Source organism: Rhamphochromis longiceps, linkage group LG23 (assembly GCF_057381845.1).
Source record: "Rhamphochromis longiceps isolate RC_006_pf linkage group LG23, R_longiceps_female_GT1.1, whole genome shotgun sequence".
NCBI classification, from domain to species: domain Eukaryota; kingdom Metazoa; phylum Chordata; class Actinopteri; order Cichliformes; family Cichlidae; genus Rhamphochromis; species Rhamphochromis longiceps.
Window position 1 is genome coordinate 649,449 of NC_140578.1, and position 12,986 is coordinate 662,434.

The 12,986-nt window shown below is 46.2% G+C and overlaps 1 protein-coding gene across 3 annotated transcripts in view; it reads right to left on the minus strand.

The window, feature by feature from the left end:
• rnf220b (ring finger protein 220b) overlaps positions 1-3,750 on the minus strand; it is a 28,015-nt gene extending 24,265 nt beyond the window's left edge. For all 3 annotated transcript variants that reach the window (XM_085399263.1, XM_085399262.1, XM_085399261.1), the window contains exons 1-2: positions 3,466-3,750; positions 1,746-2,357 (exon numbers count right to left, since the gene is read on the minus strand). In XM_085399263.1, the coding sequence (XP_085255389.1) occupies positions 1,746-2,337 (592 nt within the window). In that variant the 5' untranslated portion in view covers positions 2,338-2,357; positions 3,466-3,750. The remainder of the gene's footprint in view (positions 1-1,745; positions 2,358-3,465) is intronic.
• Positions 3,751-12,986: the final 9,236 nt, after the last annotated feature.

The following is a 12,986-nucleotide window of genomic DNA, read 5'->3' on the forward strand; positions in this document are numbered from 1 at the left end:
TTAAATGAAGATTTAAAAAGAAGCAAAACTCTGCACTGATGAAAAAACTAAAGGTAGGATTTTATGGTCAGCTTCGTACTTCCGCGAGAGCGCCTGCTGCCGCTGTGTGCGAGCAGCAGGCGCTCTCGCACCCAAAGAAGATTTCAAGCTTAACACTTAAGACTTTTGGTCCTGAAGTGACTGTCTGTTACCCAGTCAAGAGGAACAAGTGTATGTCAGACTTAGGAAAGTGCTGGGAGCTCAATTGCATTAAGGCTCTTAGTTTGCCCGAGCTGCAATCTAATTGGATAAAGCTGGAAAAGCAGCTTCCAATGTGCATGAATCCATTTTTCCTTTGGCACAGAGATGCTCCCCATGTTCCAGTCGACCCCATCTTTTGTCCTTGTCAACATTCCCCAAATGAGATTTCCAAAATCAGGAGGTAAGCGCGCACGCACGAGCGCGCCGAGCAAACACTGTCAGGCAGACACACCTCTCACACCAGCGCGCCGGCTGGCATCTCGTCTTTCCCTGTCCTTATTAAAATTCCATATTGAGATTCCTCGCTGCCACTCCGCCTCCCTGGCCCTGTCACTCAGCTACCAGCCGACGACAAAATCAGCAAGTTTGCACAAAGACGAGCACATATGCATAGAGACACACACACGGCGCACAATCCAAACTTTTCTTAAGACGACTCGTCCCTGCTGCCGCCCTTTATGTGTGGGATGAAAGTTTCCTTTAGGTGAAATGTACGAGAGCGCGTATCTCCCCCCCCCCGCCTTTGCCCCCTCTCCATCTCACCCCCACCCCCAGCTCCCTCTCATTGTCATTATTTTCGATGGTGTCCCCCTCTGATCTGCTGAGCCTTTGGGTGCTCTCTCCTCTCTCTCCTCCCTGGTCCCTTTCATCTGTCAGGCGCTCCCCTTTGGCGACCGCCACTGAGGGGGTTTGATTTCCCATCATGCCTAGCATCGCCTCCCCGACTCTGGCTCCTTCACTCCCTCCCCGCTGCCTCTGAGGCGAGTGTTGTGCCCCCGCGTCGTTGGGCAATTATCCCTGGGAGTAATGAGGAGCGTCTCTCCCTCTGCGGCACGCTGACTGACACGTCTCCCACTCATTTGTCAACAAATCAGACGGCTGGTGTGGGCGGCCATATTGAGCTGAGGGTTGTCGTAGGGAAGCTCAGGCTGAGGCGCATCGCCACGTCTCCCTCTCTCTTTTTCTGTATCCTCCTCCATCCCTTCCTCTCTATCTCTGCCACCTCGTTATCTCTGACAGGGTGTCATTCGTTCCAACTCTCACTCCTCCCGTGTTAACCCTCCACACGCTCCCATGTATTTGTGTTCCTCAGCCACCAAGAGAAATCTGACTTCCAACAGCCCTAATGGTCATATGTGGCTAATGATCACTGAGCTGAATAAGTGACAGCGTTCAATTTATTTGTGTGGAAGCCGCTCACAGCCTGCCTCTGTAAACACTTTGCCCGACTACATGCTGACGACTAAAGTGCAGAAGGGGGAAATGTTTTCAGATATGCCTTTACTCACAAAAGCTCCTTTCAATTTGTCACCTTTAGTGGATGCAGCTGCAGAGGATATGTTACCCTCATTGGCCCTGTCATGTCAGGGGCGAGCAAAGCCTTTGATGTGCTGGTTAAACGCTGCATACTTTAAAGAAGCCCGATGAGTGACTGCGCTTTCTCTTTAGATACGAGCTGGGAGAATTGTGCAAACATAACAGCGCGTCGTGTGCGTCTCACTCACTGTGCTCTTTGCGCTCCTCGGGGCTCGATGAAGCCTCTCCATCAGACAGCAGGCCGGACATGGAGAACAGCTTCCTCCCCGACTCCTCCCCAGCTTTGAGGGAGCCTCCGAGGGAGCCAAAGTCAAACTCCTTCCCCTCCACCTCTGGAAAGCAGCTTTTCAGCCTCTTGGCGGGGGTGAAAGCAGACTGGTAACCCCCGGACTCCCTCTCATCTTGAGGCGAGGAGAAAGGCCGGAAGGCGCCCACACCGCTGTGGTTGAGCATGCCCAGGGTGGAGCAGTCCAGGTTTGGTGGGGTGAACTGTGGGTGCAGGTGGAGCAGGGAGGCCGGGAAGTCTCGGGACGAAAAGGTGCCTGACATGGGGCCCTGGCGCTGATACATGGAGGTAAACGTGTAGGAGGCTGAAGGGAAGGGGAGGTGGAGGTCCTTCTCCACAGAGACGGGGACGCCGAAGGGCCTCGGCGCTTGGCAGGGGACAGAGGCGTCTCGGCCAGACTCTGCAGTGGAAGCTAGGACCATCAGGGCAGGGGACGCCAGTGGAGCCGGTAGGTAGGAGGGGCTGTCCATCTTGAAGGGGCGGTGGAGGTCCATTCACCTCCTTTATGCTGGTTCTGAGAAGACGAGGAGACAAACGAGAGGAGAGAGAAAAGTGTTTGGATGAGACACAAGAAGAAATGATTCTCAGTGACTGTTGTTAGGCAGACAGGAAATTATTTCATTTTGTCAAATTTACAGGAAATTGTTTGATGTCCTCTTTAACGACAAGATCTTGATTTCTTCATTTTGTGAAATACACCCAGCTGCTTTTGTGAGGCATTTTTACAATTACAGGTTTCGACTAATTTCAGCAGAAAAATGGGTTTGAGGAGGCCTACTGCGCCTGTAAATAATTACGACGGGAATAAATTGCCAATAAAACACACACGTAGCTGGAGCCTGCAAAGGATCGTTTTGATAGCGAAGTCTAAGCGATTAAATTGGGGAAATCATGCAAACGCATTTGGGAAAGACGACGATTCTTTTTTTCTCCTTCTTCTTTCAGACTTGAAAAGAGAATAAATCAAGACAAATGTGTCCGGTAAAATTAAATTCTAGGAATATTTTTGTTGTTGTTTTTATTCTTTTTTGTTCTAAGGCACAAAAGTAATCTGTGCTGACGCGCAAAAGACTGATCCGCTTTAGTTATTGAGAAGTTTGAAAAAGTGCGCTTCATATGAAATGATGAGAGGCCTCAAACAGGGAAAAAGGTTTGGGCCCACACAACCACTTTTTTTTTCTTACATCAGAAGCAAAACTATTCAGGAAATTTACCAAAAACAAAATAAAAGTTGGGACTCTTAAGAGGGACAAAAACGACTTAATTTTTTTAAAACAAAAAAAAGCCCCTAAATGAACAAACTGGCAAAATACAGACGAAACGTTGCAAATTACTGACAGTTTTTCAGCGCCTCGAACTTTCTGCTCGCGTCCAAGAGCGCAAATGCGACCCCGGTTTATCCCAGGAATTAGCCTCCCACCGTTTTTCCAAGTCTTTCCACGAGTGTGTTATAAAAGTGGGGGCTTTTTTCTCAGTAAGCTCACAAGTTCCCTAACTTTAGGAAAACACACGCAACAAAACCTCACACCAGAACACATGGCAATCAAAAAGCCAATTAAACCAATTAAACCAAATGAAGGCGTAATCACTGGAATTATCGCGAAGCATCAGTCGGCACTTACCGTGATGAAGTCTCGAAGCGAGATTTATTTCGCCGCCAACTCTCTCTCTTTCTCACTTTGCCTTTCTTCCAAGTTACAGTTAATTTCAAGGACGCGGCACTTTCTCCCGGTTACGCAGGAATGAGAGAGGGAAAAAGACCTGCAGCTGCGGGCAGCGTCGGCTTTTTCGGTCCTCCTCCAGATGTTGTGAGTGTTTACGAGTTAAGGCTGAGATGAGGCGCGTAGCTGCTGTGTTCCTGCGCAGGATCGAGGCATCAGTGAGTGGACTGGCTGAGGGTCGGTCTGTCTCTGTTGGTCTGTGCGCTCTGTGTGACAATCCCCCCTCCACCCCTCTCTTTCCACTTTACCCTGCCCTCTTTCTCTGTAGCCTCGTCCCCCCCACCCCTCTCTCCTCCGCGCTCTCCCCCTGAGACACGCCGCGTGCGATGGACACATTCAATTTCTCGTCCTCGTTTAAGGTGAGTTACAGTGAAATTGAGTCAAAAGAAAAATGCACTTATCAGCTGCCCACAGAGTAGGGGTGGGTGTGGATAAGAAGAGAACTTGAGGGATTAAAAGTGTCAGATTATATCTGCGAATATAGAATCAAACGTGGTAACTTTCACTGAAAACTCGTGAATTTCCGGTTATTGTCACCTGCGCTTCTTAACTCGCAGAGTCGAATCCACCACATCAGTCTGAGTTTATGAAGGACATGCATGCACCAAAATTAAACCTTTCAGCTGCTTTCAGTGCATTAGTGCTATATACTAAGTTCACCAACTCATCGCTTTCTGTGCGCCCGCGCACGCGCGAGCGAGCGCGTGTGGCGCCGCTGCTTTGAATGGCAGGTAAATGAGTTATCTGCTCCTCCGTGGCTCACTGAGCATGTACAGTCGCCAGCCTGTGTGATTGACACTTGGGAATATTCCCTTTTGATGAGACACAGTGCAAACCAATGGTATTATTTGTCACAGATAATCTGCTTTCAAGTCCAACACATTACGCGCGGCGTAAATATCTACATTATTCATATCTGATTTCCAGCACATTGTCAGAAAGAACAGCTCAGAGCGCCACAAATCAGCCCAAATCACTCTTAATTTGTTTTTATCGGTATTGGTATTGCTTAAAGACTTTTTGAAATAATGTAATTGAAATAATTCCTTATTCCCTCGAGCCAATCCAGAGGCTTTACACTGCTAATCTAATGTGACACGCAATTTCCGTCTCTCAGACGATTGCTTCCCCTCAGGTCCCTGTCTTTAATGAACAGCCATTTGGCTGTGAGCCTGTGTGCCTGCATTTGTACGTGTGTGTAATCAGAGAGCGAGACACAGTCCTGAGATAGGAAATGAGTGAAATGGGAATATCCCGGCCAAGAAGACACAAGGAAGAGGGTTGTGGGGAAACATAGCTTGAGATCAGTGGCTTCGCTGTACTAAATCAGCCTGAAAACACACCACATAATTGAGATGTAAAAATAAACACTGACTCTCTCGATGGCATTAGCCAAGAGTGAAGAGGGCCACCGTTTAGCCTGGACAGTTCAGCTGTCTCCCGCATCCTTAAAATGCTCCCAGAGATGAAGCTTGCCATGTGCACCACTTCCTTTCACACCCAGCCGCTGGTGGAGAGGTGGAGGGCCAGACAGCAGATGCAGACCTTTAAAGGGACACGTAAACCAGACCGAATCTGTCGCCGTGTTGCCCTCGGACCAGTACGGGAGCGTGCAACACATGTGTCCCTCGTGACAAAGCAAGGTCACTGCTCCGCTTAGAGAGCTCCCTCTCATTCAGTCCTTGTTGTTTTGAGGTCACACATACCGTCACACACCCGCACACGCCAGGGGTAAAGGCGAGGATTAAACGCAGAGGATTCCCAAACTGAATGACCTCCATTTAATTGCAAATGTGTAATCAAAAGTCACCTTTTTTGGAAACCCCTCCTCTGTTGTTTGGCTAAGAAACACCAAAAATATCCTAATTTGCCAACTGATCAGTGAACACCCGCTCCCCACGAGTGGCTGCATTGACATTACGATTATTATATCTTCCCCGTTCCTCCAATTTGCCCCGTGTGCTAGTGGCCGTGGGGGGTGCGCAGTGGATGATGGGTGTGTGTCCTGCAGGCCCAGTGAAGTGTTAATGATGTCCCCGCTGCCTCAGCCAGGTTACGGCACAGGGACCGTTAGCCGCCCAGGGTAACTGCACGGCTCCCAGAATAAATTGCCACCCGAAGCCACGCAGGCTGGTCAGCCAGCCAATTACAGGCCTGCCCGCTCAGCTGAGGATGATGGGATGCGATGTTAATTGTAAGCTTTCATTTTCTGGCAGGAGGTGAGTCACTTGGCTGTCTTCTTGACTGCCGTACACACGCAGAGCATAACATCTTAATGCACGCAGTTTATGCTTAGAGTGTGTGTGTGTGTGTGTGTGTGTGTGTGTGTGTGTGTGTGTGTGTGTGTGTGTGTGTGTGTGTGTGTGTGTGTGTGTGTGTGTGTGTGTCTTTTTGGTTCTGGTTTATGTGGTCATATTCATCTGCCCCATCTCGCTCCGTTTTTTTCTTCCTTTAAAAGAAAATTGAGTTTTGAATCATTTACAAGCAGTTTTAATGGTATTTAAATGTTACAGCTTAGTTTCTGTGGTCTTCAGTGTAATTCCCAGCAAGTAAGAGATGAGATGAGGGGAATTAAATCAACATGATGAGAGTTCTTCACTTCTTTTATTAGGATGCCAGAGGTCATCTGTAGAGTCTTTTAACTTTCTCAATTGGAGTAGTGAACAGTAAATCGTCAAGTTTTATTTTTTTTACTCTGCCTTTCATATCAGTTGTTGTTGCTTTTTTTCTGGGGCACTGGATAAACTAAGTTACTGCTGTAATCATTCCCACAGACCAATTAGAGATAATTACTTTTTGCTGTGAGACTCACAATGTCCAATTACAGCAAAATGGCTTCAAAATTCATACAATGTTGCCAAATTAAAAGCAAAATGATATAAAAACGGGCCGAATGATTATTGTTTTGTTTTGGTGGGTGTACCTGCTGGTGAAGTTAAAGGAGAGCCGGGCACAATTCAAAGTCTCACCGACGGTGACGGGAAGAGCCCCGGCAGCATCAGCAGTGAAGATGAAGAGCGCTCAGTTCTCTGGAGTCAGTCGGGTAGTAGTTGTGCAGCCGAGTGCCACACTCTTCTCAGTATATCAACATAGAGACTGTCTGGTAGCAGTGCTATGGAGAGAGAGGTTAGCTACTATATTAACATACAGAGAGACAGCGCCAGAGCAGAGCAGTCTGCCAAAGACTCAGCAGTGGAAGTGAGACACAGAGAGGCCATCGACCAGACAGCTGCAAGATGGAGTGGAAGAGAACGTGTGAGAGATGAGCTGTCGAACATGTGACGGGTCCCCAAAGCAGCGTGTGAGCGTGAATGTGAGCAAGAATACAGAGAGGTGCATTATGGTCTCAATCATTGATCGCTTCCTCCCGAGGGGGCGGGCGTCTGCCCTCCGCCACACGTGTAAACACACTCGGCTGTGTGTGTTCACATTCACAGCACACTGTTGTGTTTCCTCAACTTTTGTCGCTACTCTGCCGCCAAATGTGTGACGGTTTAAGAATCCCACAACTTCTTCAGCACTTTCAGGAATGTGTCTCAGACACATGACGGCTTTTACTCGAGCCTAGTTTTAGGAAACGTGACGGTGACAAACTGAAGGAACGTGTTACCTGTGCGATGCATCGCTGATAGGTGTGGTGGGATACCAGGTGATGTAGGACTCATGAGTGACAGGAAGGACGAAAGGATTAGAAAAGAAAGACAAAGTGACGCGGTGGTTAAAGGTCACGGTCCAGTAGAGGCTGCAGATGCAAACAGCAATAAGAAATCATACTGTACACCAACACGGTTATTTACATCGTGCTTTCAAAGACACGGGGACATTTGTTTTTGTTACCTCCTGCAAAAAAATAACCATTATCACCATTATAACCATTATAACCACATACAATGCTGATCATTGTTTGTTGTTTGCAGTGCCAGAGGGAAATATATGTAACGCATTATTCAGAATAATGTATTTGACTAAATGCATTTAGGTCTTAATAAGCAGAATTAAAACAGCTGATTTTCCATCTTCTGTCTCATAATTCTGAAACAAGTCGTCTAAGTTCCCACATCTAAAAAAAGAAATATTAATAAACCCAGCAGAGTTAAACAGGCTGTTGTTTCATCGAGAGAAATATTTAAATATCGCAGAAAGAATAAAATACAGATCGTCTGTTGGAGGTAAACAGGCCTGAAAACAGTCCAACTAAATTTGCCAAAACAATTACAGCAGCTAAATTCAGAGTTTATTAAATACAATAAAAAATTTATTTTATATATTTATTATTATTATTCTTACTATTAATTAATGATGATTTTACCCTAATTATTATCAACATATAGCCAGCACAATATTTGTGTCGAACAACACCAAACATCTTATTTCTAATGTCTTATTTGTCAATATACCAAAATCTGCTGACCTGTTGTTCGTCCAGAGACTCGGCCTGTGCGTCTGCACACAGCTGACAGGCGAGCAGAAAGTTACACGTGCAGCACGTTCAGTGTTTCAGAAATAAACAACACAGATTTGAGCCAATAATGACGAATTTATTCTTCAGGTTTTCACCACGTTACAGGAATGACACGTCACTAAAGTGAAGTACAACAGCCAGTGAATCCAAATGACTCAAACTGGGCTCTGAAAATATCATTTTTATAACGACCGCCGGCTCCAGCGCTCCGCTCACCCAGCTGATGGTTTAAAATAGGCAGCCTTGTAATCGCGCACTTACACTCTTTACATCTGGAGGTTAAATAAATGGATTACTCATCGTGTGTGCATTATTCATGACCTGCTGCCCAGCTGTCAACACTGTAGTTAAGTTGCTGAGCAGGTCTCTTTAACAAACGAACTAAGCTGAGACGGGCAAATTTACCAGTAACAAGATGTGTTATTCTCAACGATAAATATCAGGGAATGTTTTCAGTCCCACCCGGGAATCATAATCCGTTGATGTGGAAGCTGCTTGCCTGTTGTGTGCGTTTCCTATCTTCTGGTCATCTTTACCTAAACGCTTGTTTATCCTCCTGACTTTGGAAAAACAGAGGTCAAGAAAAAAATGGGCGTTTGTCACAGTCAGAGGGATTTCTGGGGTCTACTTTGGGTGGCACTAATTTAACAAACATGGACGACGAAGACTCTGAAAGGCAGCTGGTCCTGCTTTCTGCTTTTCATGTCTTTAGCCGGCTGGACAACAGAACACCTTTGAACACTTGTTCAAACCCGTCTCGAGTGGCTGCGCCTGGATTTTCTGCCCATTTTTTGGTCATAATCTTTCCACCTTTTTAATGTTTGGATTTTAAAGCCATGTTACCTGTAATCCAGGTGAGACTCGAAGGGGAAAAGATGGAAACGTGTAAAAGCTTTTGCAAACAGCGCTGTCAGCCGGTGTCCTCAGCCCACCATGCAGTCTGCACACATAAATACAACACTGCCCACCACCAAACATCACACCCTTTCCCCTCCCCTCACTCTGCGCCGAGGCCCCGTCCTCGCTCCTCTCTCACCGCCATGAGGCTGACACTAATGTGACACTCTAGAAAATAATTACCAACAAACGCACTGCTGACTGCAAACAGCTCGCTCCCCTCAGTGGACTGTCACTAGTCATTAGTCTGAACCCTGGGTGAGGACAGGACCACAGAAATGGGGGTTGGGGGGTGGGTGGGGGGTTAGGCGATGAGGAGGAACATCCACGTGAAGAAGAAGAAGGAAATAAAGAGGAAGAAGGGAGATCCGACAGGTAAGATGGAAACAATCTGCTTTGCAGGTGTAAAACCTGATAAACAGAGTTGTGAGATAAGATAAGATAGAACTTTATTAATCCCTCGGGTGGGTTCCTCTGGGAAATTCGACTTCCAAAAAGCACAGCAACGACCGAAGTTACAGTTACAGAATATTATATATATATACACACACACACACACACACACACACACACATATATAAATACAGAGACAAATATAAATAAAATATACAAAGGGGATAAATAGAATAAATAGGAATAAAAAATAAAAATACAAGTGAATTGCACATTTCAAGTATTGAGTCTATTGCACCGTTGACTATTTACAAAAAGTATTGCACAAGGTATTGTACAGTGAGGTGAAGAGGCACTACAGCTTAGTTGTTCCCTCCTTTGTCCTCCTGTCTCCCCTCCCTCTCCCCTCCAGAGAGGAGTTAAACAGTCTGATGGCGTGTGGGACAAAGGAGTTTTTAAGTCTGTTAGTTCTTGTCTTGGGGAGAAGCAACCTGTCACTGAACAGACTCTTCTGGTTGTTAATGGCCGTGTGCAGAGGATGCCCAGCATTGTCCATAATGTCCATCAGTTTCTTTAATGTCCTTTTCTCTGCCACTGTCACCAGAGTGTCCAGCTTCATGCCGACCACAGAGCTAGCCCTCCTGATCAGTTTCTCCAGCCTGCATGAGTCCTTCTTTGCTGTGCTGCTCCCCCAGCACACCACAGCATAGAAAAGTACTCCAGCAACCACCGACTGGTAAAACATCCTCAGGAGCTTCCTGCAGATGTTAAAAGAGCTCAGCCTCCTGAGGACGTACAGTCGGCTTTGGGCTTTTTTATACAGGTGCTCTGTGTTGCATGAGTTTGAGCGTCCTGTTGTTTCGGCCCAGTCTTCATCATTTGCCCCCTCTGCTGGTTTATATTATATTAACTGGGGCCCAGTAAAAACACCTGCCCCAGTTTGCCCTTTAAACTGAGTGCTCAGTATGCTGGCTCTATAGTGCTGAACCCTGATTTTCTGTGGTTTCAAACAAAGCAGGTTGTTGTCGTTGTTGCTTCACGCGTCCCCGTGACAGGAGCTGGTTACACGGTGCAAAGGAAGAGTGCGGCAGCACTGGAGAGGCTCGTTTCTAACAGGGAAGGAGCCGACACAGTCAGAGGCACCACAGCGCCCGTGAGAGGTGGGCGGATCGACAGTGTCGATGCTGGTATTGGTATCGGATCGACGCTAACGTGACAGGATCGATTCTTTGTCTTTAAGTTCAGTGGATAATAATAAGTCAACGTGCAGACGGCGCGTTTAAACTCCAGTCTCCAGAAAACGTTGTTGAAAGAAGCTGAAAGGTCGTTGTGTTATTTAATTATTTAATTACTGTGGAACGAATTGCAGAAGTGATGACACGCTGCTCGCTGTAAGGCCAAAGTGTCAGTGCTGGAAACTGCGGCCCAACGTGCAGTATCACAGAGCACTAATGACTATCGTGCTTTCATAGAACAATTATTTTCATACAGTGATTCTAATTTGGATTCATGTCGATGAAAATGCACAGAACCGTGAAATATTCAATATAATAATTATTGTATTTCTATATGAATCATTTAATATGTTGTTTTGCTCTCATTGTGACGGTTTGACTTTGTTGCTCAGATTTGGATATAAAGTGATGCATTTTCACTGAGCTGTCCACGTTTATTTATCCTGCATGAAAGAGCGCAGCAGAGACACCTTTGCATTATTATGTGTAAGCGTACCTGGATGATCTCAGCGGCTCGACATCTTTTCTGGAGAAAGTGAAGATTTCAACACTTGCAGTTAGAAAACAGAGAAATCTGTGGTCCAGGTAAGCAAATAGTTTAAAGAAAGAAAAGCTGCTCAGCCTGAAAACTGTTCAAGGTGGCAGCAATTCCAACACAATTATCCAAATGCCACAGGGTACATCAATTCTTTGAACACCGACCCCCCTCCTGAAGACTGTTATTTGAGTTGCCTTAGGGGGCAACCGTGCCAGAGAGAGATTAAAATTTTTACAGCTTCCACAATGGCCAATATTAAAATGTCTCGATACATCTGCCTGGCTATTTTGATTGGTAACTTAACCCCTGACTCCTGAGCAAAAAAAGAGCCATTCTCCGTGCTACTGTCGCCAGGCTGCAGTCTAATTCTTGTATGATTCAGGCTAATGAGGCAGTAATAGCTGTGTGTGTGTGTGTGTGTGTGTGTGTGTGTGTGTGTGTGTGTGTGTGTGTGTGTGTGTGTGTGTGTGTGTGTGTGTGTGTGTGTGTGTGTGTGTGTGTGTGTGTGTGTGTGTGTGTGTGTGTGTGGATGAGAAGGTTATTACAGTGTATTGGAGACGTGAGCAGGAGGAGGGCCTCTCTGAAGTAGGGATGAAGGGTTCTTATTGTACAATAATTGGAGGGTGGGTTTAATCTGTGAGCAAGAAATGGTTTGCCCTCTTTAAAATATAGCGAAGCTGCTCGTTGTTAGTCTTCTTCTATAAAAACAGGCACACTGGACTGAAGCAAGCGCCCCTGTTTCAGTTCGGTTTCAGTCGCAGAAAGCAGGAGACGAGGAGTTGAAGGAAAGTGAAAGTGTGTCTGTCTCTGTGTCATCAAGCCAATGGCTTCATCCAGCCTTATCCTGAACCATGAAACCATAGTGCATGACACCCTTCTATGCTCTGCACAGATATGGCTATTCACTGTTAGCACAGAGATTTGACAAGCCAGACTGATCTCACTCAACAGCCTGGGTCAAATGGATGACTGTCACAGTCTTTTTGTATCTGTCTCTCTTTCTCCTCCCCCCATCCTCTGTTCCACTTTGCACACCCTCATCTTTACTCCTCACTTGCTGCCAATCTCCCAACTTTGCCTGTTCAAATTGACAAATTCAACCAGCTACAAGAGAATAAATGGAATAGAGAGAAGAGACCCCTGAAGGGGATAATCTTTCCAGAGGAAAAGATGTGGTTGGCTGGGAGGCAGGTGAGCGTGTTCATCTGTTATTCGCAGTGTAAACAGTCAGATGTAAATGTTTCTCACAACAGTACAAACACTGTGAAACATAAATCTCCCCAATGTAACAGGATATGTTCGTGTTTTTAAAGAAAGGTGGTCCGAACTCTTCTGTCCTCTCAGAGCAGCTGTTTGTTTCAGTCTTCAGCAGAGATGGGCAGTAATAAAGTAATCTGATTACTTTTTCAAGTAACGAGTAATGTAAGGGATTACTATTGCAAAAAGTAATTAGATTACCGTTACTTTCCCATTAGCACGCTGCGTTACTGCGTTACTAAACCGTCGTGATGAGTCTCATGACAGTGACGTGCGAGCGTGCGGCGTCCGTGGTAACAGACGTGTGCAGATCAACAATGGATAACATGGAGCGATGGAGAGAGTACGACCGTGCAGCGTTTACAGCGTGGAAGTAATCACATTACTTTGAGTTTAATTCTGTAAAAAGTGACACAAACATCAGCGTCAGCTGCTCACTCTGCGTGGGAGGGAAACTTGTTTCTACAGCGAAAAATTAAACTTAAATCTGAGCGCGCAGCGAGCGCGCTGCCACGGGAACGTGACGCTCACAGAGAAACCCCCGCATCCTCCCACTGACATGACCGCTGTGGGCAAACCTCCACCCGCCCCACTCCTGTGAAACAGCTGACAATAGATTTAAGAGCTGCTGAGTCTTTGA